Below are 27,769 nucleotides of genomic sequence, written 5' to 3' on the forward strand. Positions count from 1 at the left end.
TAGAGAGAACCCATTTCAACTGCCCTCTCTACCTCACCCCCGCTTTTTGCAGCCCACAATCATGGCTGAGGGTAGAAGGCGTTGCTGCTGGTGTGTAAGGATGTTAACATTTCAGCACATAAGCAGTAGTGACTACGCTCATCCATGAAGGCTTACTAGGTGGAGTTTGCCCATTAATGCTGCAAGCTCATGCTTGATTCCAATCCCAAAGAGAGAGCCAATGTATGTCAAGTTGGGGGAGGTAACAAATCAATTAATTATTAAAGCTGACATGAAACTACTGGAAAGGGAACCTGTAAGGTGATCCATTGCAGCTGTGTGGCAAAGGAATATGGCCAAACAGATACACAAATTTAGGTGGAGGATCTCAAGAGTATTACAAACCTAAGAAGTGACCAAATAAACAAAGAGCGACTGACCCCTTTCCTCCTGAGGGTTTCTGCTACAGCTCATTCCAGAATGAACCTTTGGCAACACTTTCTTTCCAAGAGCTGAATGACCCAGGCTGTTTTCCCAATCTGTGTTTATGTCAAATACTCACTCTGCACACTTTATCCCCCCTTGTTATCTTCCTCATGTTAATAATTAATGTGCTGTGTGGAGCCAGCAGAGGAGCCCAGATGGGGTCCTCCAGGAGTCTTTGGATTACTTTTAAGTATCAGAAGCCTGTCCTCCAATGCTGAGGGCTAGGATAACTAGAGTGCCGATCAGAGTCTGAGATGTCTTCCCAGGTCAGGCTGATGGTGTTCCACAAAGGTTAACTGAGCAAAGTACCACACTGAGCGCACGTGTCAGAGATAACACAGTGCCTGGAGCCTCTCCAAGTTAGCCTTCTCCGAGGCTCTCACTGGCCTCAACAGCACCTAACTGCTTATCAATAAGTGCTATTTGAAAAGTACTGGCATTCTCCCAGTACAAGGGTGTCAGATTTTAATCTGCTGCCAAAGCAAACTACAGAATGAACACACAGTTCTTATTTCCTTAAAAACAAAACAAACCTTCACATAAACAAACCACAAAACAACCAGTTTTATTAAACTTAACAGTTTCTGATACAAAGAGAAATACCAAAAGAAAACCTACAACATATGCACATGTAGCGCCCCCCCCCCCCACCAATCTCCAATAACCTAAGAGAAAGGGACAAAATTCTCTTCATAGAGAAAGTTATCTTCGCTTTTGGAAGATGTTTCCACGCCCCATGCCACGTCCTCTTCCTCTTGCAGCCACTGAAAGGAAAAAGAGAGGTCAGAATGCTTGGGAATCTCATGAAAAGCTAGAGCCTGGGCACCAGCTCTGAATCACCACTTGTCACATGGCGGGGGTGGGGGGAGTGGCATTAGCACTGATCCCTGGTATCAGGGTGGTAGGGGTGCTGACAGTCTGCGTGCAACAGAAAAGGCAAATCCTCAGGCTGGTCCACAGCACACTAACAGGCCACTACAGATGCATGCAATTCACTCTGTATGGCGAAAGGGGAGGCCATGTGCCTGTGCGTGTGTGAACACAGAAGACGGGAAGACCTCTAGTGTTGTTCCTCATGTACCATCCACTTTGTTTCTTGAAACAAGGTCTGTCACTGGCCTGGGGCTTGCCAAGTAGACTAGACTGGCTGGCTGGGATTACAAGCAGGTGCCACCATGCATGCATGACCGAACTCAGGTACTCACACCGTGTGGCAAGCTCTTTACCCACTGAGATGCACTACCCTGGCCCTCAATTCCCTTCGAAACTCTCAAACACGTATACTAAATGCTAGCATCTGTTAATTCTGGGTAAGGGGTTTTATTATTCTTTTGACTCTTTCTGCATGAAAGAAATGCTTAATAACAAAAACAAAATAACACTACTCATAAAAAGGCAAAGACGACCACTCTGTGACCCAATGTGCCGAGGAACCTGGAGCAGTCCCGAGGGAGGAGTTTGATGGGAACCTGTGCACCTGCTGACAGGGACCAGAGCCGGGGTGGGAAAGGCACAGGTGGCGCAGGCAGCAGTCGGTGGGGCCGGGAGACTCAATGTCTGAGGCGCACAACGATCTGACTGGAGACTCAACGTCTGAGGCGCACAACGATCTGACTGGAGACTCAATGTCTGAGGTGCACAATGATCTGACTGGCAAAGACGGGACAGCTAGAGTCACTGTGGAAGCAAGAGCAGCCCTCCTGGAGGCAAAGGGAAAAACTTCTCTCTCAGACTTTTTGGTATTTATTTCTTCATCTGTGTGTGTATTGTGTGCATGCAGAGGTCAGAGGACAACTTCTATCAGGCTATGTGACAACCGCCTTTACCACCGAGCCATCACTGGTCCCAAGATTGTCTTGACAGCTTTTTTTAGAAGTCTTAAAACAAAACCAAATCAAACTATTCTATCTTTAGACACCAAAGATACCTCACATATAAAACACATGAAATATGCTGCTAAGGACACTGATGGAGGACCTTTCATGCCATCAACCCTTTTTCCAAACACCACTGTACTTTCTTTGGACTGTGCTTTTGCACCTAACCCTGTGGCAGAACTTCTCAGGGACCTAAATATAAACTGTCATTGGACCAGCCTCCAGGAGCAGCTGAGCAGTCACTGGGGACAGCAAGGTTACACTCTGGTATAAGTCACAGGAGGGTTTAATGTCAAGTTTAAGAAAATTTGAAACAAGGAATGGCAAGATGCTTCAGCAAGTAAAAAACTTGCTGCCAACCCTGCTGACCTAAGTTCAGGTCCCAGAAACCCCATGGTGGTGGTGGGGAGAACTGACTGACAAGTTGTCCTCTCATCTCCATGTGTCCCCTACCCCACAAATGAGCTAATTCACCCAATTTTAAAAATTAACAAAGAAGAGCCAGATGGTGGTGGCACACACCTTTAATCCAGCACTCTGGAGGCAGAGGCAGGTAGGTGATCTCTGAGTTCGAGACCAGCCTGGTCTAGAGGACAGCCAAGGCTACATAGGGAAACCCTGTCTCAGAAGGCAAACAGAAAATCAATCTGTTGTGACTATGAGGCTGAACACCTTGAGGGATCCTGCCCCAGCTGCACACTGTCTTGGGAGGTGAGAAATACAGAGACAGCGGATGGTGAACTGAAGGGGAACTCCAGCGAAGCAGCTTTCATCAACTATCACCCATGTTGAGTTCGGGTTCTCAGTGAAGCGGCAAGAGCCAGCCATGCTCCCGAATAACCCTACTAAGCTCACTGGTCCATCAAGACACACTTGAGTGGAACTCTTTCTTTGGTTTGTTATTTCCCTTTCTATCTTGGGTGAAGGGGGGAGGAAATTGCACACAGTTCTAGGAAGGCTACGGTACTGTTCCAGGTATCAACCTACATCCTCACTAGACCAGAGCAAGCTGCCTAGCTCTCTTGGATAACATTTTTTTTTTTTTTCGGTTTTTCGAGACAGGGTTTCTCTGTGTAGTTTTTGCGCCTTTCCTGGAACTCACTCTGTAGCCCAGGCTGGCCTCGAACTCACAGAGATCCGCCTGGCTCTGCCTCCTGAGTGCTGGGATTAAAGGCGTGCGCCACCGCTGTCACCACCACCACCACTGGCAGATAAAATTTTTGAAAAGGAAAGACCTTCACTATAGGAGAGTATTTCACTTAAGACAGGGTTCTCTCTGCCTGTCTCTCCAGGGTCTTGCTATGTAGCTCAGGCTGGTCTCTTCTGCCTTAGCCTTTGGAGTACTGGGATTCTAAGTGTGAGCCATCCTTGCATTTTTTTCCCCCTAAGGAGAGATTTGGGATTTTACTAAACTCTGTGATAGGATCAAGTAAGGCAAGAAAGATAATGGGAAAGGCCCTATTACCAAGGATTTCTCAAGTCTGGGGGTAGGTCAGGACAGGGTACAGCAGCATGTGTGGAGAGCAGTGTGGCCAGATTCACCCCTGCCCCCATGCAACAAGAAACAGGGTACGAAGGACTCTGAAGCCAGCCCTGAAGCACCTACCTTGGGCCTTCAGGATAGCAGCTTTCCCTCGGCCAGCCCCCGAGCCTTGGTTCTTGTTTTTCATGCTCTTTAACATGGGTGCATTTTTCAGCATGTCAGGCAATATCAGAAATCGGATCTTGCTGCCGCGTATGTATACCTGTTCCAGCTGCGCCACTCGGCCATCTCTGTAGGTGACTGTGATGTTGGACATCTGGAAGAGAATCACCGTTTATTTGTAAGGGTCATATCACTGAAGCACACAAAGCCAGGGAGCCTTTAATTAGAGTAAGTTTAGAAATATAAAAGCCTGACACCAGCAATAACAGAGGCAGACAAGGGGCTGGAGAAATGGCTCAGCAGTTAAGAGCACTGGGTGCTCCTCTAGAGGACCTGGGTTCAATTCCCAGCATCCACATGGCAGTTCACAACTGTATGTTATTCCATTTGCAGGGGACCCATGGCACCAGGCACACACATGGTGTGTACACACATACACACATGAAGGCAAAATACCCATACACATAAAATAGAATAAATAAATTAAAAATAATAATAACAAAAAAAAAAAGGCCGGCCAAAGCTGGGAAAATATCACAGCAATGGTTGGCACTTCTCGTGTGAGCTCTCCCACTTTTACAGATTACAATCCAACAAAAACCCAGTCAAACAGCTGATATGCAGAGACAGCAGGCTGGAACCTCTGAGCTCAGCTGCAGAGCCCAGTCTGCACTGCCTCCTGGGAACCTGTGAGTGATGGTGACAGTCTTTCTAACTTCATGTCTAACTGCAGCCTCTCATGGACCTGCTGGCAGGCACTCGGGCTGGAAAGGCACCTTCAAGGTCCTAAGCATGCACTGGATGCAGTTCTCCGAGTATACTTTAGGGGGGCAGGTGACTGGGGACTGAGAAGGGACTGTGGCAGCGCCTGCACAAGGAGGAAAACTTGAGCACACAAGGACCACAGCAGCACATCTACACAGCACTGAGGACACATCGCAGACTGGGGAGACCTCTCAGGCTTGTGGATGGAGAAACGGCTAACAGGGCTAAGGCAGTACTTTGGGAGGACCAATGAGCCAACATGAGTAGGTGTAGGATGAAGGGAAGGAGGAGTCTCTATGAACCCAGTCAGGGCACCCACAGGGTGGGGTCGGGGGACAGGAAAGTGACACGAACCTGCCACCACCAAATTCAACAGGTGCCACTTTTATTACACTCTATTATGGGTGAAGCCCACACTGCAAAGATATGCTGTATCTTCTCTGTGTACACTGCACACTGCACACATCTCCCCGCCTGTGTCCCTCCCCTTTCTTCTCTGTGTACACTGCACACATCTCCCCGCCTGTGTCCTCCCCTTTCTTCTCTGTGTACACTGCACACTGAAACACTCCCTTGCTCTTTCTAAATGGCCAGGTGGTCCCTGCTTGGATATAAACAATGAAAAACATATCAATGCTCTGAGGCTCTCCCTGCGTGATCTGAGCAACAGGAATGGTTTCTAGGATTTCAAACCACTGTTCCTGTTCTGCGTTCAAGGGCAAGAGGGCCCCAGTTTCCCACCAACCAGGTGTAGGCTTCCTATTTCCTATCACCATTTCCTCAAAATCTCAGTTCCTAAGTCCTTGCCAGAGTTCCCTGGACAAGTCGTTATGATTAGCTTACCCAATTGAAGAACCTGTATTCCACACAACCTCCTCAATTCCAGACATACTTGTGACTCTGCAGAAGACACCAAAGTGGCCTGAGGATCTCCAGTGAGATCTAGCTTTGCCATCTTGCAGAGGTGTAACCCTGAGCACGTCTTCAGAATTTTCTGAGCCCCAGTTCCCTCCCTCCCCTACTCGAGGAAACACAACACAACAAAAGCCAACAAACATTTCCTGAGCATGAATATAGACAGCAAGCAGATGACAATGACCCCGGATGACTGATTTTGTACCATGAAACCCTATGGGAGACAACACAACCTGCCAGAAGCAGATCTGTCCCTGAAGGTCAGGTCTACACCTTTACTCACCCGTCCTGCCCGAAGTCACACTACCCTCATGTGTCACTCCCTACCTGCAAGTGTAACCGACTACCTTCCTGAAAGTGTTAAAAACCAAATTAAGTAAGGCAAAGTATGTCTAAATGCTGTCTCAATCACCCAGGACATAACAAACCCAGGAAAGCCTATCTAATCTGAGTTACGATGTCTATTTTGGGGATGTACGATTGCTGAGCCTAATCTCCCTCTCTACTACTCAGCATCTCCCCACTGTGCCTTGAGAAGCTCCGTGAGGCTGTCACACAGACCCAACAAGACTTAAACTAGGTGCTTCTACTAATGTCCTATGATGGGTTCTCCGTGTCGCCTGACAAATACTCCCACAGCTACTGCTCTAATGCAGTCCTGTCCTGCTACTAAACAAATGGTGGCACCCTCCCAAGGAGGGCCCTGTGTTTGCACCATAAAGCTAAAGGCATCATCTTTTCAGCAATAGGTTTATCTTAATTACATTCAGAAATACTTACAGGTTTACTGTATTCAAGTGTATGACTGGGGCAGTGGGGTTAAGATCCCCTGAGTGCTAGGAACCCAACCCTGGTCCTCTAGAAAAGCAGCAATTGCTCTTGACTGCTGAGCCATTTCTCCAGGCACAAGCACTTTTATATATATATATGTTTTACTGAAAGTCAAGCAGGAACATAAGAGTTTATGGTTTTCCTAAACAGTCACAATGAATAACATAAACTAGATATTCAACTGAAATGACATCTGTGGGCAAAGATGGAGAAAGAATGATACAGGATTGTGAGGTAATGCTGGAGTGTATAATATGGTATTTTGTCCATGGGTCTGACCTCATTAATCCTTTTTTAAGACAGTCCACAAAAGCTAGAATTTCTCTTCCCTTAGGTTGTAGAGAAACTCTAGTTCTGAGCTGTCTGTAAGTGAATTCCCACGACCTTCATTTTAGAAAGAGAATGCGTGGGCTGGAGTTCAGTGACAGATCACTTGCCTGCCATGAGCAAGGCCCTCGGTTCCACTCTTAGCACTTGTCATCGTCCAAATCAATTTTTACATGGGTATCCATATTTCAGTCCTGCCTATTCAACTAAGTTTCCAAAACCCAAAGGGACAAGCTTCGGAGAACTTCTAGATAGCTGAACAAGTGGAAGTTCCTGGAGGGTGGTGCATCACGAAGAAGCATGGAGTTTCTGCCCCCAGGCCTTGCTTGACATATCTGCATCCTTTGTCCTATGCTCTACAGTAAATGCACTTCCCTGAATTCCGTGAGCTGCTTAAACAAAGGGTGGTCAAACCTAAGGAGGGGACTGTATAACACGGATGTATGTATAGCCAGTCAGTCAGAAGCACAGTTTAAAACTGGGGCTTTCCCTGGTGTCTAAAGAGAGGACAGTGTTGAGGACTGAAACCTCAATCAGTGAGAGCCAGGGCTTCTCCCTGTAGCATCAGAAGTGAGCTAAATGAGGGAATACCCAACTGGTCAAGGCTGCACACTGACTTCTTTGTTAGCGTGTAGGGGGACTCTCCCATCCAGTGTCAGAAGTGGTCTCTGTAGTGAGGGCACAAGAACACCGAGTCTCAGAGGTGGGTCTTCCTTTTCTACATGACCTCGACTGCCAACATGCTACAAGTACACACACACTTGAGGATAATTTTACACATGCATGCTGGATATTCATTCAATTGCCACCCATGTTGCTGCACTATCAAATGATTGATCCATCTTTACTCTTAGGAAACACACACAAAAATGTTACAGGGCATGAGAGTACAAAGAACACAACTCCCTTGAAAGAAAGTTCATATAGCCTAAACACTGTTGTTTTTTTCCCCTTCCTCAAGCTAAAGAGCTTATGTAATCTATAGAACTTTAACCACACAGCCAGGAATGCCTTTGTCTGTGATCCCAGTGACTGGGAAGCTGAGGCAAGATGATTCCAAGTTTCAGGCTGGCCGGGGCCACACAGTGTAACTCTGCTTTAAAAAACACATCACCAATGGGATGGCTGTGATGCATGCCATTAATCCCAGCACTCAGGCAAGTGGATCTCTGTGAGTTCGAGGCCAGCCTGGTCTACAGAGTGATTTCCAGGACAGCCAGAAACCCTGTTTCAAAAAACCAAAGACAACAACCACAATGCATTGAGAAATCTCAAACTTTCCTGGTGTTAGTTACATGCAATGTCTTGCTTTTTCAAAATGACCCAATTCTATATAAGTTTCTTGTAGGCTATAATTTTTGTAAGATAACAACTCCATACAGATTATTTGTTTACAGAGGGGTTTGTCACAGCCAAGCAGACAGATCAAACAGTGCCCTCACAGTCCCCAAGCTTCTGTAAAACCCACTTACTCTACTGCTTTCTCCCACTTAAAAATTTCTAAGAATTTTTCTATTGATGTATGATGAAATAGATTTGACTATTATTTGCTTCTTAAATTATATTTACTGGCATTATGATAATAACCAGAACACATGTTCATCATTTTCTTTTTTAAAAGTTACTGTTTTTTTTTAAACTAGAAAGAGTCATCACAATGCCTAGGGTAGCCTCAAATGGCCTTCCTGCCTCAGCCTGAGAAAAACAATATTAAAAAAATTAACTACATAAGCTGATGAAGAACTTGCCTAACATGAGTGAACCCTAGCATCACATAAAGCCAGGGTTTATGAATGTTTCCATAATTTGTTCAGATAACTACAGGACCCAGAAAAGCTGTTGCTCCATAACATACTGATATTTTTTTAAAATAAATATAAACAAAATTTGATTTTTAGAAACTTTAGCTGCTCTGTCAACTTTGGAAAAATATCCCAATATCCCAATTTAATGAGTTAACAGCCACACGGGTCTAGAAATGTTAAATGTTATTTTTCTCCATTTGTATAAGGGTAACATACTGTATTAACTATGTAAGGTCTTATCTATATAGATTTGATTATAGAAACTAATATTCTATAAATAATGAAAAACAAAACAGGCATGTTAGCACACACCTGTAACCCCTGCACTCGGGACGTGGAGATGGTGTGTGTGTGTGTGTGTGTGTGTGTGTATATAAGGTGCTAAAAACTGAATCCAGGGCCTTTGGTATGCTTAGCAAGCAGTGTCATTAAGCTATATTCCCAGCTTGTTGGAGCTTTTAATATTTATTAAATATCTGACTACAAGCATTTTTCATAAGAAACCTTTTCTTCTGATCGTGAAGAAAATATTAGTTTTCCCCTTGGCATCTACTAAGACAGATGATGCTTCAGTCCATGATTACCACCCAGAGCCAAAATCCAAAGACGTCTCCATTTGAGGAGTCTTTAATTCTAAGTCATCTATTCTCAAGATGGGAAAGGGACTGGGGCACTCCACCTCCGCTACAAAATTAGCTTGAATAAGGAAACCACAGGGACTTTTGACCACTTCCATCTACACGGCACCATCTCTCAGCTAATGCCATTGCCTGTAGCTCTGGCCGGTACACTCACCTTGAGGTGGTAGGGTATAAACAATGGGAGATCAAAGATCTCTATCTTCCTGTGCAAACGTCCAAACCTAAGATGCCCAAATGTGTTTCTGACCCACTAAGTTCCATTTCCAGGAACTTACCATACATTTCACATATATACACACTATGCTTTCAAATGACACAACAGTACAATAAACCATGTTAAAACAATCAAGTTCTGGGTATGTGGCTCAGTGATATAGTGCTTCCCAACAAGTGCCAAGGTTCTCAAGATCCTAAGAGGCAGATTTTTACATAGTGATGCTGGTAAGAACATAATTAAAAAAAAGGGGGGGGGGTTATTTACTCATGTATTTAATGTGTATGTATGCATGTGCAATGTAAGTGTGCAGGTGCCTTCAGAGGCCAGAAGAGGACATCAGATCTCCTGGAACTGGAGTTACAGATGGTTCCTGCTGCCATATGAGTCCTGAGAATTGAAGCCAGGTCTTCTTAAAGAGCAACCAGTGCTCCCAACCTCCGATCCATCCCTCCAGCACCTAAGCACATCATTTAATAGTATCTCCTATATCTGAATGCCAGAGAAATCTGTATCTCAAAATGATTTCCTTCTGCCTGTCCTCACACCTGAATATGCCTTTATAAGCTCTATCTACTTAAATACACACAGATTAAAGAAGTCTATGTCAATACACACAGGGAAAGAAGTGGTTTTGATGGAATCCTCTCAGGTTCCCAAATCTGTCAGGTTTGTTGTTTTTTTGAGACACAGTGTCACAAAGTCCAGGCTTGCCTTGAGTTTGTGGTGATTCCTCTGCCTCATTTTCCTGTGGGCTGAGATTATAGCTGTGTACTACCCCGCCTGTCTCTGTCCTAAGCTTATAAACAGAAATATTATGCAGAAGGTGTTTGGAGGATGCCCTCATTTTTAAAGGACTGGGGACCAGGAAGGAAACAGAAGGGGAACCTGCAGGAGCCATCACAATCCCAGACGATACATGAGTGAAATGTTCAGTGTTCACCCGCTGCTGGGGTTTGCTCTTTATGCAATGTGCTCAGGCTCTGGTCAACCTAATGAACACTCATCATCTTGATATGCGCAGTATTGTGGGTTAAAGTGTGTCCCTGCAAAAATTAGGACATGATGAAGATCCAATTCCTTGCACCTCAGAGTAAGGCCATGTTTACAGACTCTACAAGTAAATCAAAATGAGCATTTATCTGTTATCACTGACTCTGGAGGGAACAGAGGGCAAGGGAGGCACAAAGTTCATACACAAGACACACTAATTTCCAAGTCGCAATTGATAATACCAAGATCCGTGCACTTTGCATCATGTGGGCTGCACTTCTGAGAATACCACAATAATCTAGACAAACAACTTCATATTACAGCTGGGCTGTCTGAGGAGGCCCTTAAGCCTCAGTACTTTGTTTAAGCAGCATAATAAATACATTAATAATAGTCACTATCCAAAATCTTTCATTCTACTCACAAAGCTAAATGCCCTAAAACAAAGATATCTTAATTGACAGGAGTGGACCCATGAAAGTGGCACTTCCTGACCTGTAGGCAGACTACTACAGGTCAGGATCTTGACAGCACTAAGCAGGTCAGTTATACCGCCTAGGACCTTCCTGTGGAAGGAAACCAAGTAGTACAGGACTTCAGAGAACCTTGACAGCTGAGTGGAGTAGCACCTGCTTGTAATTACAAAATTGATGATAAGGCAGGAGGATCAAGTGTTTAAGGCCAACTTGGGATCTACAGAGGGAGATCTTGTCTCAAAAGCAACCCCAAACCGGCAAAGGGGTTTAGCAGGAGAGTACTTAACCTCAGGCCATAGGCACTGGGTTCCATGCCAGCAGAGGGAAAGAGAGCAACACACAACACACCATCCAACTCGAAACTAAATCTTGTTTCAGTTTGCTTCTATTGCTGGAATAAACATCCCAGCTAAAAGCAATGTGGGGAGGAAAGAGTTTGGCATACATATCCCGATCACAGTCCATCACTGAAAAGGCCAAGGAAGGGACTCAAGTTGGCAGGAACTGAAGCAGAGACCACAGAGGAATGTTGCTTACTGACTTGCCCTCCAGGCTCTTGCTCAGCAGGCTACCTTTCTCTCTATATGCACTCACACACATGCACACTTTTTGTTGCTATTGTTTTGAGGCAGTTTTTCTATGTAGCCCTGGTTGTCCTCCTGCCTCTGCCTTCCAAGCGCTGGGATTAAAGGCCTGCACCACCATGCTTGGCCTCAGCTGCCTTTCTTATGCCTCCCAGAAACAACCGCCTACGAGTGGCACAGCCCACAATAGACTGGCCTTCCACATCAGTCACTAATCAAGAAAATGCCCTGCAGGCCTGCCTACAGGAGAATCTGATTGAGGCGGTTTCACAACTCAGGTTCCCTTTTCCAAGACGACCATAGCTTTCCATTGAAAATGTAAGCACTTAACTTCCTGCTGTTACCATTTCTCCTGCCATGATGGACACTCCCTCTGGAACTGTGAGCCAAACCAAACTCCTCCTGATGGTGTTATCACAGCCACAGAAAATAACTAACTCACACACACCCTAAAGGCAATAGTCCGGCCACCTGACCCATAGGTGGGAACCTAAATAAGACACTTTACCTCTACAAGCTTTAGTTTTCTCACGTGGAATACAGTAACAGGCACCGTATAGTCCAACAGTTATATAACATGCAAAGCACTGAGCCAGCTCCTGCAAACACACAACAATCTGATCTCTGTAATGACTCCAAGGTATGGATCACCTGGAGCAGTCAGGGATATCACCTTTCACCCACTTCAGAAGACAGCAGGCTGGAGGAATGTGTGGAGCCGACAGCCTCCAGCTGCCACTCTGGAGATCCACCGTGGCACTCTCTGAGGTAGCCTTCCCCACAGGCTGCCAGTGACAGCAACAGCAGAGCCAATCCACTTCTGCCTCCTGCTACTCTCACTTCGGTGAAATTTCCTCAGCATTAAGCTAAAGTCCAAGGCTCTTTTTGCTCCCTGAGATTTAAAACTCCCCTGCTATGATGGTTAGTACCATCAATTTGGTGGATTCAGAATTACTCAAGGGACAAGCATGCCTGTGAGGGATTGTCTAGATCAGGTTGAGGTGAGGAGACCCAACTTCAAGTGAATAAGAGTAGAGACTGGGCTAAGCAGGGCACTCGTCTGCTTCCTCACTGCAGACTCAATGTGACCAGCTGCCTTCACAAATTCCCACCACCACGACTTCCTCGGCGATAGGCTGTATCCTCAAACTGTGAGTCAAAACGAACTCCTCCTGCGAGAAGTTGCCTTTGCCAGGTAGAAAGACTCTGACAGAGAGAAACCCTGTCTCGAAAAACTAAAAGAAAAAAAAAAAAGAATAGGAACTAATACTCACATACTCCCGCTCTCACAGCTACTCTGCACTACCACTTCCCCAATGAATCTCTTGTGTATTTCACTGTCTTGGCATTTACAGCACAGGGGATCCAAAATAACTCCATCTTCACTTTACAGAGGAGAGAACAAGTGGTTAAGATACCTAAGGCCATTAATTATGACCTGACTCAAATTTCTAATTCCAAAGCTCAAGTTCTTAACTAATGGGAGAAAGGGGGGGGGGGATGACTACCATGACCGGACCACACGTCAGAATTTGGTTGTTGTATCAGATGAGACTTTCTACGAGGAAAAAAAAAAAAAAAAAAAAAAAGCACACATAATATATGAGCTTGAGATCCACACTTATAAACTGTGATGGAAAACGGACAGTGGCTCTTGACCCTGACTCTTCTGAAAGACTCTCCACTTCTTCCAAATGGGAGAAAACAAAGTCAAATACAACTTGCAGGGCCTTGAACTCTCGATCATCCACCTCAGCCTCCCAAGTGCTGGAACATACCTGATAATATGGTCATCAGGCCGTGAAATGACTTTTCTGCCTCAAGACTCGGTCTACATAGACATACAAACAATCTCAGAGACTGTAAGGGTGTCTGGCACATATTAAGCATTCAGTAAACTGTTGGATGGGAATAACTCCATCAAGACTTCCAAGTAAGCTGGGCAGTGGTGGCGCATGCCTTTGATCCCAGAACTTGGAATGCAAGAGCCAGGCGGATCTCTGTGAGTTCGAGGCCAGCCTGGACTACAGAGTGAGTTCCAGGAAAGGCGCAAAGCTACATAGAAGCCACAGTTCCTTTACAGGCCCAGGTGCAAAGCAAGATACCTGGCAGTTCATGTTGTCCTCTGCCTCAATGAGCTTCCCTCGATACACCTCGCCAGTGTTGGTCTCACATGTTACGATGTGGCCCTCAGCCTCGTGCAGGACTTTAATCGGCACACCGATGGACATCTTGGCAGGACTCTTCCTGTGCTGGGGTGGAAGGGAGAGACAACAGTTACCTTTCAGAGCTTAAGAAGGACTGGCATTCCACAAGCTTTGCAAATATGTCAGAGCTGCATCTTCTGTGGAAGGAGTCTGACTCTTGGTTTCAAGGAACCACCATGGCAAGTACACACAAACACGCGAGGTGGGGAAGGATGGTAAGCTGGACAGGAGAGAGCTAGTGGGAATCAAGAGTCCCTCCCTTTATATTCACCAAAACAACTCTGACATGGACCTGATGTGTAAAGTAACCATTGCTTACATGTATTCAAACAAAACATATATTTAAAAATAAAATTTCCCCTAGTCACACTAGTAATATTCCAGGTGCTCATCAACCACATTTGGCTAAAAGGCCACAGTTCCTTACAGTACATACGGACCCAAACCCAGAGACACCTAGAAGAGTTGGTTTCAAGTCAGCTTTGACCCTTCACTAAAGGTGGGGATAAAGTATCAAGGCGCTCACAATGTGATACATGCTACAAACAGGAAATGCTCATCATGAGAACAATCAGGGTAAACGCTCGACTTATTCTCAGTAAAAGACAGAGACTATGCACAGGGCCTTTGTAATCCTCATAAGCACATAACCTGTGTCCACGAGAAAACTATAAGGATGTTAAACGCCGTCTCTCTTGGTGAGGAACCACCGCTTTCAACTTTAGGAGTGTGGCTTTTATGACGAAAACGGTGGAGAAACACAGCAGGATTATAACCAAAGGCTCAAGAAGAAGAAAAAAAAAATAGCAGCAGCATCTACACAGTGGATCGAACATGGAGCTTCTGCAGCAGGGCCACTGGCTAAAACGTCTGCCGCAGCGTGGGAAGCAGGAGAGGACCAGTGCGGGAATCGGAGTGGAGGCGGGGATGCAAAGGACGGTGAAAACGATGATCCAGAGGGAAAGGTGGTCATTCGTAAGAAATGAGTGCTTGCAAGCTTCGAAAACCGGCGACCCGGCAAGGCACAGAACACGCAGACCAGGCGTGCATAAGAACACGCAGACCAGGCGTGCATAACTGTTCCAAGCGCTGGTGAAACGGTGTTTGCATCGGCCCGGGCTTCTTGCCCTCCGCTAGGCCCCGCTGAGCTCCTCGGCAGGGTCCCTTCCTGCCCCGAACCCTCTAGGGGAGCCTCGGCCTCCTCTTACCGGTTCGCCGCCTCTCCTCACCAAGGGACCGCAGGCCCCTTTTCGGTTCTGGCACAAACGTTAGAAAGGCGAAGGCGTGAAGCGAGGGAATGGCGGGCCCCGGGTACCCAGAATACCACGCGCTCCCAGAATGCCGTGCGCAGGGCTCCTCCTTTTCCTTTCCCCAGCGGCGAGCGTACGCTCACTTAACGCTTGCTCCTTACTCCGCCGGCTGGGAAACGAGAGCGTTAGCACTATTGTTCCGGCACTGGAAAGGACCAGGGGGGTGGGGAATCGCCGGAAAAAAAATCAATCCTAGAAAGAAACATGGGGACCCACACTTACAAAGTGCGCCAGGGACGGATTGGGCGGGATCTAGGCTGGAGACCAAGGCTCTGGAGCGACCGGAAGCGAGGCTCGGACTAGGAATTTAAGCTTTGGGTCTGGTCGCCAGCAGGTAAGGGGCGCACTGAGCTGGGGGAACTTATCGTTATTCATCGTGTAGCTAAGACCTAAAGGGAGTCAGAAAAGGATCCCTGGACGTTTCGATGGGGGCATTGCGAGGGGCCAGAGCTACCACCTGAGGCTGCAGAGGAGCAAGCGCAGCGGAGGGAGTTTGTGAGGCTCCAACGTGGCTGTGGAGGGGCCCTGAGGGGGGCGGGGCTCGGGAGGGGGCGGGGCTTCCGGGGACGGGCAGGGACCTGCGGGGAGAAGTGGGCGGCGGGGAAGAGGCGTGGCCTAGGGGGAGGGCGGGGCTCCAGGTCCCAGACCTGGAAGGGACGAGGCGTGGCTTGAGGTGGCCTAGCCCCCGCCTACCGGTCTCTGAACCGCGGAGGCGGCGGCGGCGGTGGCTGCGGCGGAGGAGGAGGAGAAGGAGGAACGCTACCCACACCGGCCACGCTCGCTCCCCAGCAGAAGTCGCAGCTGCAATCAGCTCCAGGCCGGGGCCATGGGCGCCCTGCGCCACCCGGGTCATGAGGACGGAGGCAGAGGCCACGGGGCAGCCGCTCGAGCCCGGTCAGTGCCTCTCCAAAGGGCCTTGCCCTCCCCGGGGGAAACCGAGGGGGGACTCCGCCCTAGAGCTGGGCAGGGTCTGGCCGCGCGACCTTGGGCCGGCTGCGGCCTCACCCCAGACTGGAGCTCCTAGTGGACCTTAGCTAGGTGGATATTCCTTCTCATCTCCCGTCCGCCACTCCTGTTGTTTGTTACCGAGTCTCCTGGGGCTGGAAGCTCCGGGAGTTCTGAGAGCAAGCAGTCAAGTGGAAACGTCCAAGGGGGCAAAGGCACTACTACCTTCCCCAGAAACGAATAGTCCTGCTTTGCTTTTGAACCACGTTGCGGGATCCTGTTCCCAGGGGCAACTGTGCAAAGCTTGGGGCTGTGAAGGGGGAAAGAACGGGAGGGACTTTTCCTCTGGCTTCCCAAACGCAGCGCCGAGCCCCTTTGCTTGCTCAAGAAGGGGGGAAAGCTGGACGTCATGGGGGAGCTCTGCTTAAGGCCCAAGAGTTGGTACTAATAAACTGTTACGGCGAGGTGCCGTCTCATGGGAGGGGTCAAGGGGTTTGGTACCCAAACCCTTTAGTGTCATTTGGAGAGTAACACCACGTTCAGAGAGTGGTTCCTTCTGGTGGTGGCCTGGAACAGGGCTTGGACCTATACTGGGATTTGCATTTTTACTGCCTCAATTATCTATCTCTGTGAACTTTGACAAGATCATTGCCCTTTCTTAGTGTCAGCAGATAATGACTCACTTGTGTAGGGCGCTAAGAGGTAGATACAGTGGTAAAATGTTGATAGACGGTGTAGAATTAATTTTCATAAATCCCAGGGAAGTACGCTCCTGCTGTTATTTGTACTTTCTGAGGTGAGCAGACTGAGGCTGAGAGGGAGAAAGTGTCCAGGGAGAGTGGACTGCCTTCCTTCTCTAGTGACAACCGAGGCCAGGCCACAACCAAAGCAGACCCTAGCTGTCAGGTAGGGTCATGTCTTGGCTTCAGGCATCAATATGAACAGCAGTTTTGGGCTCTGAATGCTAACGCTGTTATCTGGACAAATACCAAGGCCTTTTCTACACTTATCGCCTACTCCCAGCAAACATCTTGTCTGTGCCAAGATCAGGATAGCCAAGCAGGGGTGCTTGCCCTGTGAGGCCTCATGATCTAGGGGTTCTAAGGCTGAGTGAAAGAGGACAGACAGCTGAGTCTCTTAGGACCCTGAAAAGCAACTGTCCTATCCCACATTTTATAACAGTATAAGAAAAGGCATGGCCCAACTAATTAGAACCAGAGCGCAGACCACAGACTAAAGAGGGAGTCTCCAACAGAGAGTTGTGATCAGGAAGCCTAGAACTAATGGGCATTGTAGTGACAAGTAAGTATTCTAAGGGGTAGAGCTTAAAACAAACAAATAAACAAAAAAAAACTATTCAACAGCATGTATGAATGCCAGGTGTGGGTGAAGGCTGGGTAGAGGCAAATGCAACGTTGGCCCTACCTGCCTATTACAGAATTCTCAGGCTGGCCAGGGAGAAAGCAGGTGCCCTCTCTATGAGCATGTTGTGGGAGAGCAGAGCATTTAGATGTCAGAGATGAAAAAGCAACATGCCAGATCAATGGTCAGATAAAAACAAAACCTGGGGAGTTATCAGCCTGAGTAGATCAGAGCAAAAAGGCCATTTACAACATCATTGAAGCTTCCGGAAAGGGAAGACACCCATCTTGATAGCGGCACACCCTGCAGAGAGTTTTCCACCAGCATACCGTGGGTGAACTGTTTTAGAGTAAGAGTCTCTGGAGACTGAGGTTTACGTCACCTTGGTTTGCCCAGAGCCTGTCCCACAGCTCATCATTTCTTCAGTAAGTCTGACTTTTCTTCCATCCTTTGTTTTTTTTTTTTTTTTTAATTTGTAGCACTGGGGATTGAACCTCGGTCCCTGACAATGCTCCACCACCAGCCTCAAGTGTAATAATGGGTTACTTAACTAAACATCAGGTACTAGGCAAGGAAGCAGCAAACAAGACCAGCAAGTTCCCCGGTGTCTTAGTCCACTTGCACAACTGAATGACTTAGAAACAATAGGAATTTATTTTCTCATAGTTCTGGAGGCTGAGAATTCTAAGATCCATCTGTTCCTTATAGACAACTCTCTAGATATGCCCACATGACAGGAAGAGAGGAGAGGGGAGAAGTACTGTGTCCTGCCTGGCACAGCAGAATATCAGAAGGGTAAAAAGACAAAAGCCTATGGCTGCTAGCTTGCTTTTCTCTCTCCCTCTCTCTCTTTCTCTTCTTTCTAAGATGTCCTTTATACAATTTAATGTGTCTTGAGTGTTCTATCTGCATGTATGCCCATGCAGGTGCCCTCAGAGGCTGGAAGAGGGTGTCAGAGCGCCTTGAACTGGAGTTACAAACAGCTGTAAGCCGCTGTCTATGTGCTTGGAACTGAACTGTGCCTGGGTCCTTTGCAAAAGCATCAAGTACCTTTTAACTGCTCAGCCATCTCTGGCTTTTCAGTTTTAATCGTCAACCTGATATAATCTGTAATCATGTGGGAAAGGCGACTTAATGAGGAATTGTCTAGGTCAGATTGGCCTGTTAGTCTTGACTGTGAGAGATTTTCTTAATGGGTTCATTGAATTAGACTCACACTAAATGTGGGCAGCTCTGTTTCCTGGGCTGGGCCCCAGACTGGTAAAAGGGGGGAAGAGGGCTATGTTTACTTGCCACCTGTCCCTGATGGGCTGTGGTATGACTGGCTGTCCCCTATTACTGTGACTTTCCAGAAATGATGACGTGACCTGGAGTTGTGAGCTAGAATAAACCCTTTCCCCATAAGTTACTTCTGTCGGGGTGTTCTATCACAGCAGCTGGAAAGGAAACGACATGGCCTAAGTTCTTTTTCCTGACCCTTTATAAGGCACAAATTCAGAGACTGTATGACTGAGTTACTTCCCTAAAGACCCACCTTCTTATTTAAAGAGTTATTTATTTTTATTTTGTGTGTATGAGTGGTTTGCTTGTGGGTTTTCTGTGTACTCTGTGTGTGTGTGTGTGTGTGTGTGTGTGTGTAAGAGGATGTTGGAGACCCGCTGAGACTGGAGTTATATCTGGTTGTGAGCCAACGTGTAGGTGCTAGGAACTGAACCTGGGTCCTCTGGAAGAACAGTCAGTACTCAGAATTGCTAAGCCATCTCTCCAGCCCCTCAAGACCCAGCGACTTCTTACCACCACACTGTGGGGTTTGTTTCAACGTGAGTTTTGGTTGTGAGGGATGCAGGCTCAAGCCATCCCTGTTCTTCAGGAAGCTCAGGACTCCGTGAGGTGACTGCAGCTTTTTGTATCGCTTTTGCTAAGCACCGAATGAAACAAACAGGATGTCAGAAAGGAACGCCCTCCTCACCCATCAAATGCACAGTCAGAAAAAAAAAAAAAAACCCTCAAGAGATTTTTGAACTGAGGCCGAAATGCTAAGAACAGTAGAGAGGAAAAGAGTTCCAGACTGAGGGTGTCACGAGTGCAAAGATGGCCTCAGCACAGTTAAGACTGGTGGGTTCATGGGACAGCTGGAACAGGTGAAGGTTGAGGTGAGTCTGGTGGACCTACATCGAACTGGGGCCTGTAGGCTAGGACTGGGGATGTAAGTATCCAGTATAAGGCTGAGGATGAGATGTGGCTCCAGTGGTGTAGTGAGTGTCCAGAGGAAGCCCTGGGTTCCACCCCCACCACCATGTAAAACTAGGCATGGTGGCACGTGCCTGTAATCCCTTAGGAGGTAGAGATAGAAGGATCAGAAGTTCAATGTCACCTTTGGCTACCTATCAAGTTCGAGGACATCCCATGCCTCCTAAGACCCTGTTACAAAAAAGAAAAGAACAAAAAAAAAAAAAGAAAAGAAAGAAAAAAAAGTATATGTAGTAGGTGAGAGCTTCATTATCTCCTTTTTATGTGTTTTGTGTATGTGCATTGTACGTATATGTACGTGCGTGTGCAAGGCCAAGGCTGACATCAGGTGTCATCAGAGATGGTCTTCTTGACCATCTCTGCCTTATATGTTGAGGTAGGATCTCTTACTCAGCCTTGAGTTTGCCATTTCTGCTAGTCTGGCTAGCTAGCTTGCTCTGGAGATTTCCTGCCTGTCTGCTTGCCGGGATTTCAGGTGGGGGTGGGTTCTGGGGATCTGAGCTCGGGTCCTCACTCTTGGGTTCTTTATCCACAGAGTCATCTGCCCATCCCAAGGACTTTGGTTTGTTTTGGTTTTTGTTTGTTGAGACAGGATTCTTCTGTGTAGCCCTGCCTGTCCTGGATCTTGCTCTGTAGACCAGGCTGGCCTTGAACCAGAGAGATCCGCCTGCCTCTGCCTCCCGAATACTGGGATTAAAGGTGTGTGCCTAACCCCAGATCCATCTCAAGGAGTTTAAAGATTAGAAACTGTAGATGAACTGCCTCTGGCTGTTGTGTGCAGAGACAGGTGATGAAATAGGATTTGGGGAGGGGACAGGCGAGATTGAATTTACAAAATGGCAAAAGGCCAAGGGCCTTGGAAAGACTTAGGTTAGAGGTGCCTGGGGTAAAGAGAATGAAGGGCATGAAGCCTCAGCTTTGCCTAGACCCAGCTAACTGGTAGTTCACACCATTTCCTACAGAAAGCATTGTGCATATTGTTGTTCCATTTACTCACTGCATTCTGTGAGCTGTGGTCCATTTCCCAGAGGAGGAAGCAGACACAGAAATGTCAGGTGGCCTGTTGGCCGTGACATCCCGCCTCCCACAGGTACACCTGGAGGTGAATGGCTAGGAACCATCGTGAGACCCTGTCCAGAAGGCTACAGATAAGAGCTGCTTCAGGGCTGCATTCTATGCCCGTAAGTGTGAACTCGGGCCTAAAGGATTACACACAAGAGATGGAGACTGTTCTACCTGGGGTTAGGGAACGCCCTAGAAATAGTGGCCGTTCAACCAGTCCCTGAAGACACGGGGGAGCAGGAGGTTAAACTCAGACACCATGTCAGAAGAGCCAGGACAGATCTGGCTAGTGCATGGCCCTCCTGTTTAACACGCACACAGGGAGTGATGGGAGAGGGCTGGCTTGGGAGGTGGGCCCCTGGGCTGACTTTGCACAGGGCTAGTCACCTGGCCCAGGGGAGATCCCACCAATCCTCAAAGGGGAATGTGAGTAGACTGGATTTTCATGTGTCAAATAAGTGAAGTGGTGACCAGTAGTGTGTGTGTGTGTGTATACGTACGCGCATGTAGGTCTCATTCTATAGCCCAGACTGGCCTTATGCCCCTCCTGTTAGAAGTTTGTGCCAGCATACCCAACTAGACTGAACTTTGTGCATACTCACAGCTAAGCTGCTCCCGGCCACATGCCAGCTCATCCTCCCCTTAGGGCCTCAGCGCGTCCTGTTCTTCATCCATGTTGTGCTCTCTGAGGCACACCCACTGTTTTCCTAACCTGCGCCGTTGCTTATCTGTCCTATCTGTTTGTTCTTGCTGCGCACTGGGACAGGACCTTGCCATGCCACTCGTCACTATACCGCAGTACATGTGCCAGGCTCTTGGAAAGTATTTTTCAATCTGTTGACCAAAGCAGACCAAAGTCCCCCACTTTAGGAATAGCAAAACTCAATCCAGTGAAAGGGGGTAGATAGTTCCTCCACTCAGCCAATGGTACCAGAATGCCTAGGTGTAATGGGTATTCGTTCCACCTATGACCTTGGGGTGTGGCCCTTTCTGTTACACTTCACAACAGACAGGCTGAGAGGTTTGCCTAGGGACAGTACTAGCTAGAGTTTGGAGAAGTATTCTACTTATCTAGCTTGTGTGACATTTCCCTTTCCTAGCCATGGTCTTCCCATGTTGCTCGTCCTGGAAACTAAAGCCAGGTGGACCCGCTGGGACACTGCTGAGCGGGGCAGCACTTTAGAAGTGTTGAAGTCCGGGGTGGGTGTTAGCTCATGGGAAGCCACCTAGGAAATTGTGTGCAAAGACCCTCTTCCCCCCAGTGTGAGGGAGGGGTCGTGGCAGGTGCAGATGCCGTCTAGAGTGGGCCCTGGTGATGCGGAAGAAACCGAACACGCCGAGGCAGCAGCTAACACTGGTCTGTCTTAAAGTGAGATGGAGACCAACACCCTGGAGGATTTAGAGCGGGAGTGGCTGATGTCTAGGGGAGAGTACTGGTGGACTGGGAATAACAGGCTGTGGGAAGGCGCTGAGATCCTATAGAGTTTCAGCAGAGCCTCTCACGGTGTTTCCAGTGTTGGTGGCATTGGTGGGCACTGTGCAGAGAGAATGAGACCTCCCTCTTGTTTCTTCGCAGGGGACTTTGTGCAGCTGCCTGTGCCCATCATCCAGCAGCTATACCACTGGGACTGTGGCCTGGCCTGCTCCAGGATGGTGCTTCGGTGAGTGTCCACACCTGCTGTGGCTCGGGGATGAAACAGGAAGTAACCTGGATGGGATCTAGCGTCTAGAATATGGGTTGGCTTTGTTTGAAACTTAAGAGACCCGGTTTCCATTTAGGCCCTGTCATAGTTTAAACGTGAGCAGAAGGTGGATCAGGCTGTTCACTCAGATAATGCCTGGGAGCTCGGGATGATCAAGGAATTCACAGATGTTCAGGTTGGGTGCCTGCTGCATCGTCTACCCCTCTGATAGCAGGCTACCAGGATGCTACCTTGACAGTCTGAGCCAGAAAGGACCATTACCGTCACCTTGGACAAGAGTTTTTAATTGGTTGTCTGGAGACCCAGATCAGTTCTCCTTTATCTATCTTACGTACTAGAATTCTGGAAAAGATAGAACTTAATCAAATGTGTAGTGCCTGAAGTTTTGAAGACCACTTCTGTGACCCAAGATAGGCAGTCATGAAGCCAAAGAGAGCAGCAACTTCTTCAAGTTCACATAGTCCCTAAGAGATGCAAGAACCAAAGTCCGGGCCCTTCACTCTGGGGCTAGCCGGTGTGCCAGGCTGTTTGAGCCCTGAAAACCACCATGGTGCTTTCATGATAAAGGACAGAGACTTCTGAGGATCAGAAGCGTCAGCTGTGGCTGTGGCACTCATGTTGGAGGGTGACTTGATCTAGCTTTGCCTCAAGAACAAGCTGATCTCTGCCCTCTTGCCCTCAGGTACCTGGGCCAGCTAGACGATGGGGAATTTGAAAATGCCCTGCAGGAGCTGCAGCTGACCAGGAGCATCTGGACCATCGACCTGGCCTACCTGATGCGCCACTTTGGTGTGAGACACCGCTTCTGTACCCAGACTCTGGGTGTTGACAAGGGTTACAAGAACCAGGTGAGCAGCTACCCACTGGGCCTTCTGCACGTGGGAAACCAGAGGTGTAGGCCACCCAGTTATCACAGAAGAGAGGAGGGTCACTGCCCGGACACTTGAGTAAATGCACAGGTGTACAGAGACCAGTGGCAGTGGTGATAGACTCCAGACAGGTGACCTTGAGGTCTGGGCTGTTGGAACATCTGCACATTGAGTTCTGGACTTCTGCATCTTTCTCCACTGCGGCACAAGACAGGTCAAAGGCTGTGGAATCATACTCTGATCTTACATGACTCTCATTGACTTGTTTTCTTTATTCTCACCAGGGTAATTGGTATTCTGGAAGAAAAATATGTATTGTCTGTCTGTTCCTTTTTTTTTCTTTCTTGAAAAATAATGCCATCCTAAACGGCTACACCAGCACACCAGTGTATTCTGTCCCCTTACAAAGCCAGACCCAGTCTTACCTGCCCTTGGGGCAATCTTGGCCCAGGAGCCAAGGCTTGGCAGGGTCGTCTCTTCTGGCCTCGTTGGCAAAGGGACGGTCACATGGTAGCCAGTGGCAGTCAGCCTAATTCTTCTTTGAACCTCCCATGCCAGGTAGAGAAGGCTACTAAATCTTAAGTCAGAAAAAGGGGACCTGAGAACAGAATGTCTTTGGCCTGCCTCCTGGGGCTCTGGTCACGTGAGGTCCCAGCACCAAGCAGAGTATGTTCCGTAGTCATGCTTGGCTACACTGGGCTGTGACTGAGCCATCCTGGCGGGGTCGGAAAGGCAGCCTGGCCTTCCTTCTCCTTTGCTTTAGGCCTCTGCTCACGTCTACCAGAGAATGGCCTGACCAGTCCTCCTCAGGGAGCTAGTCCAAATCTTCTGCTTTCTCAACTCCTGAGCATCCTTTTCATCTGCTGCGTGGTCCTGTCCACTCTCCTGCCAGGGACAGACACAGCCTTCTTCCTGGGCAGGCTGGGTAGAGCCGCCCGCCTGTCAGTAGGGTTCCCGTACCCTCCTGCTTCTCTAACATGCTCTTTGCTTCATCTAAATGGAGCGCGTGCACCCGGGATGGGGACGACTCCAGCCTGCCCTTCTCGCTTCAGTCCTTCTATAGGAAGCACTTTGACACGGAGGAGACCCGGGTGAACCAGCTGTTTGCACAAGCCAAGGCCTGCAAAGTGCGAGTGGAGAAATGGTAAGCCTCCTCACCCAGCTTTCCTGGGTCACAGTGGCAGCCCGGGACCTTGCCACTTGCAGGGAGCTCAGGGCAGCGGGCAGGCAGACAAGCCCAGTCCTTACGTATCAGAACACTGGGGATGCGTACAGACTGGGGGACATCAGTGTGGAAGCTGGGGACAACGGCCCACGGGCACTGGCTGACCTCCCCCCCTGGCCCACAGCACCGTGAGTGTGCAGGACATCCAGGCACACCTGGCGCAGGGCCACGTGGCCATCGTGTTGGTGAACTCCGGGGTGCTGCACTGTGACCTCTGCTCCAGCCCTGTCAAGTACTGCTGCTTTACTCCCAGCGGCCACCGCTGCTTCTGCCGGACCCCTGACTACCAGGGCCACTTCATCGTTCTGCGTGGCTACAACAGGGCGACCAGCTGCATCTTCTATAACAACCCAGCCTATGCTGACCGTGAGTGCCGGGGGCGGGTGGGCCAGGGTGGCTTGTGTTTACACAGCTTTCTCCCTTTCCACTGCTGCGGCCCATGTCTCTCTGGCCAAAGCCTGGGCCTCTCCTGGGATTTCATCATCAGGGCTGGTCTTTCTGTTCACACAGGCAAACCTACCCTAAACCTGCTACTGTCCTGGCTTCCAGCTGCCTCCTCGGGTCCCCACTGTGATAACTTAGGTTCCACAGGCTCTTGTCCCTGCTCCTCGGCTTCCTGGGATAGCCAGCACACAAGCTAGAAAGTCTGGCCAGACCTCGCCCTTGTAGACCTGCCCACTGTCCTCAGGCCATGGTGTGGAGAAGGACCATCAGTGTGTCTTAAGACATATTTAACATACTTTTTCTTCTCTTTGGGCTTCACTTCCTCTGCTAAACTGGGAAGGTATCAGAAGAAAGAACTAACTCAGGAAGGACTGAATAAGCAAGAAAGTTTTCCTAGGGATTGAAAGCTTGAGCCAAGAGGTGGCGAGGCCGGCAGAACACAGACCCCATCCAGTCCCCCTGGGTACCAGCACCCACTGACCCAACTCTGTCTTTCTCACACCTGGCAGGAATGTGCAGCACCAGCATCAGTAACTTTGAGGAGGCCAGAACCAGCTATGGCACCGATGAGGACATCCTCTTTGTCTACCTGGACAGCTGACAGCAGGAGCCTGGCGTGTTAGGTCCTCAGACCCTCCCCATGTCCTACCCGAGCCAGACCCACTCAGGATGCCCCCACTCAGGGCTGCTGGGGCTTAGGTTCAGCATCGTAGTCTCGGCCCGTTTAACAAAGCCCTTGGGAACTTGGTGACTGCTCTGTCCACCAGTGTCATCCTGCCACTTACCCCAAACGCCTTCTCGTTGCTGGAGACAACCCAAGAGCACCTAAGGAGAGGATCTCTCAAGACCCTAAGTCTGACGCCAGCTGTGCCCAGAGGAAGCCCTAAAGTCTGACCACAGCTACCCCGAGGCAGGGGGAGAGGCAGGAACCCCGAGAGAGCAGCGTGGTTGGGGAGAGCACATCCCAAATGCAGACTTTGGCTCCAAGCTCCATGGTGGATAGCGTCACTGCCCTCTCCTGCCTCCAAGGGACTCAGGTCTTTGGGACTGATCACGAGGCCTTGTTACCTAATGCAGCATAAGCATACCTCATAGCCACCCTGAGGCTTTCTGACCCCTGGGATGCTGACACCTTCTTAGCGTCTAGGTACCCTCCTGTAGAACGGAAAGCCTTCAGGAGTGGGCAGGGCCAAATGGATGACAGTAGAGAGAATGTTCCAGGAAGAGGGAGCTGACAAGAGACTCCCCAGAGAGCCCCTGCATCCAGGAGGCCTCCTGACACCAGGTTGACTTCCCACAGCAGTTATCTGCCCTCTAAGTCTGGGAGCCTTTTGAGGATGGGTACTAGAAGCCTAAAACAGCAGGCCGCTTCCCCTCCACCCTGGTGTTCACACCAGGAGCACTGGAACAGAATCCTGGGTCTCCTCCGTCTTGAAGAAGGCAATGCCAGTGTCAGGTCCCATCAACTAGAGCTGATTTCTTTGTCCTTTTTTTGCTCTTGGTAGCAAGAGTGCCGTTTCACTGAGACTTGGGTTTCCACTGTGTGGGGAGTAAGACAATAATAGACACAGGTACTTTGAAACCGCTGACGTCTTTACAAGGGCAGATAGGCCAGGTCTTCATAAGATGACTGGCGTGGCCTGGCCAGCAGGCTGAGTCGGGAAGCTGCACCAAAGACATGAGGGAATGGGTCATTCCTAAGGAGACTAGGGAGCCCACGCCTCATGGTACCCCAGCAGCCTCTCACCACCCCTGTGCTCCAGGGGTCTTGGTCTTCAGTGCTCAAGGCATGACGTGGCGGTAGCTGCTTCCCCTACCACTAGCTGGCCCCTCATGGTAGTTTGAGGGGCAGAGGTGGTCTGTTTACAAGGGCAGTCAGACCAGTCACCCATATTATTCCTCAGTATGAGACGAAGCCTTGGGCTGAAGGGAGGTGCTGTTGGCTAGGCAGCCACTCTGGGTTTCAGAGACTAGTACTGCTTTTAGTCTGGTCTCATTTCCATTGCCTTAATGCTGGGTAGCCCAAGGCCCCAAGGAACTCTAGCTCCAAGCTCAGGAGTACCACAGAGCAGCTATGGGTAGGGGTGTCCTCAGAAGAGGTTCAGGTATAATTGTTGAGACTGGCTGACAGGACGGGTTGATAGGTAAAGCCTTCTCGACAGCCGCATGGCATGAGGTGTGGCACACAGGCTCATGGGTGCTCGTGGGAGGTGGCTTCCATAAAAGGTGGTCATCTTAACCATTTAGGACATTTAAAAATACTCAGCCCCTGGACCCAGATAATGGCTTCTCAGGGCAAGTCACACGTTAGACTCTACCTGTCTGTAAGATTAACAAGAAAGCGGCTGTCTTCAAGGACAGTCTGAGGACAGTCACAGAGGAAGTTTCACAAGGCACTCTGTTACGTTGCACTAGTCATGAAAATGGGCTGGAGAAAGCCTTGGCATCAGAGACTTGCCCACAGCATGGGACACCCACGGCGTCTCAGCTTCTCATGCAGCCCAGGGTAGGCTCGGAGGCCACCTGGGGACTGTAGACGGTCTTGTTCACTCTAGCCACAGGAGGATGAAAGGGATCTTTTGCATAGCAGGGGATTTTATACATAAATATATTTTGTTTGTAATGAGCCATTCTCAATAAATATTCTCACTGTACGGTGGTCGCTCCTTGTGTCCAGCATTGTGAAGCCGTGTTAACCTGAAGAGTTCCTGCCTCCCCAAATCCTTGGTGTGGCTGCTTGGACCGGGTCCTTGGAAATGCTGTCTCTGGTCTTGGTTGGCACTGGAATTTCCTTTTCTGCCCTGCTGCTGGACAATAGATAGTACCTATATGTTTCAGAACTCAGACTGGCTCT

General features: G+C 48.8%; 2 protein-coding genes across 5 annotated transcripts; one reads left to right on the forward strand and one right to left on the reverse strand.

The window, feature by feature from the left end:
• Window positions 1–1,005: 1,005 nt before the first annotated feature.
• On the reverse strand, window positions 1,006–15,402 carry Snrpd3 (small nuclear ribonucleoprotein D3 polypeptide). Of its 3 annotated transcripts, none has more exons than XM_042266520.2 (4): window positions 15,278–15,402; window positions 13,644–13,790; window positions 3,949–4,141; window positions 1,006–1,229 (listed from the first exon to the last, which is right to left on the reverse strand). In XM_042266520.2, exons 2-4 carry the CDS (start codon window positions 13,767–13,769, stop codon window positions 1,168–1,170), a joined length of 381 nt encoding a protein of 126 aa, XP_042122454.1. In that variant the 5' UTR covers window positions 13,770–13,790; window positions 15,278–15,402; the 3' UTR covers window positions 1,006–1,167. The 3 variants fall into 3 exon arrangements, with proteins under 3 accessions (XP_042122454.1, XP_006979140.1, XP_076414754.1); XM_006979078.4 differs by lacking the exon at window positions 15,278–15,402 and adding an exon at window positions 14,954–15,091; XM_076558639.1 differs by lacking the exon at window positions 15,278–15,402 and adding an exon at window positions 14,954–15,090 and having other exon boundaries at window positions 13,644–13,785.
• Window positions 15,251–27,569, forward strand: Gucd1 (guanylyl cyclase domain containing 1). Of its 2 annotated transcripts, none has more exons than XM_015997780.3 (6): window positions 15,251–15,389; window positions 22,251–22,335; window positions 23,060–23,225; window positions 24,299–24,390; window positions 24,596–24,837; window positions 25,425–27,569. In XM_015997780.3, the coding sequence occupies exons 2-6, from the start codon at window positions 22,325–22,327 to the stop codon at window positions 25,514–25,516; spliced, it is 603 nt and encodes a 200-aa protein (XP_015853266.1). In that variant the 5' UTR covers window positions 15,251–15,389; window positions 22,251–22,324; the 3' UTR covers window positions 25,517–27,569. The 2 variants fall into 2 exon arrangements, with proteins under 2 accessions (XP_015853266.1, XP_006979139.1); XM_006979077.4 differs by lacking the exon at window positions 15,251–15,389 and adding an exon at window positions 15,761–15,949.
• The last annotated feature ends 200 nt before the right edge of the window (window positions 27,570–27,769 follow it).

Source organism: Peromyscus maniculatus, chromosome 21, assembly GCF_049852395.1.
Source record: "Peromyscus maniculatus bairdii isolate BWxNUB_F1_BW_parent chromosome 21, HU_Pman_BW_mat_3.1, whole genome shotgun sequence".
Lineage (NCBI taxonomy): Eukaryota > Metazoa > Chordata > Mammalia > Rodentia > Cricetidae > Peromyscus > Peromyscus maniculatus.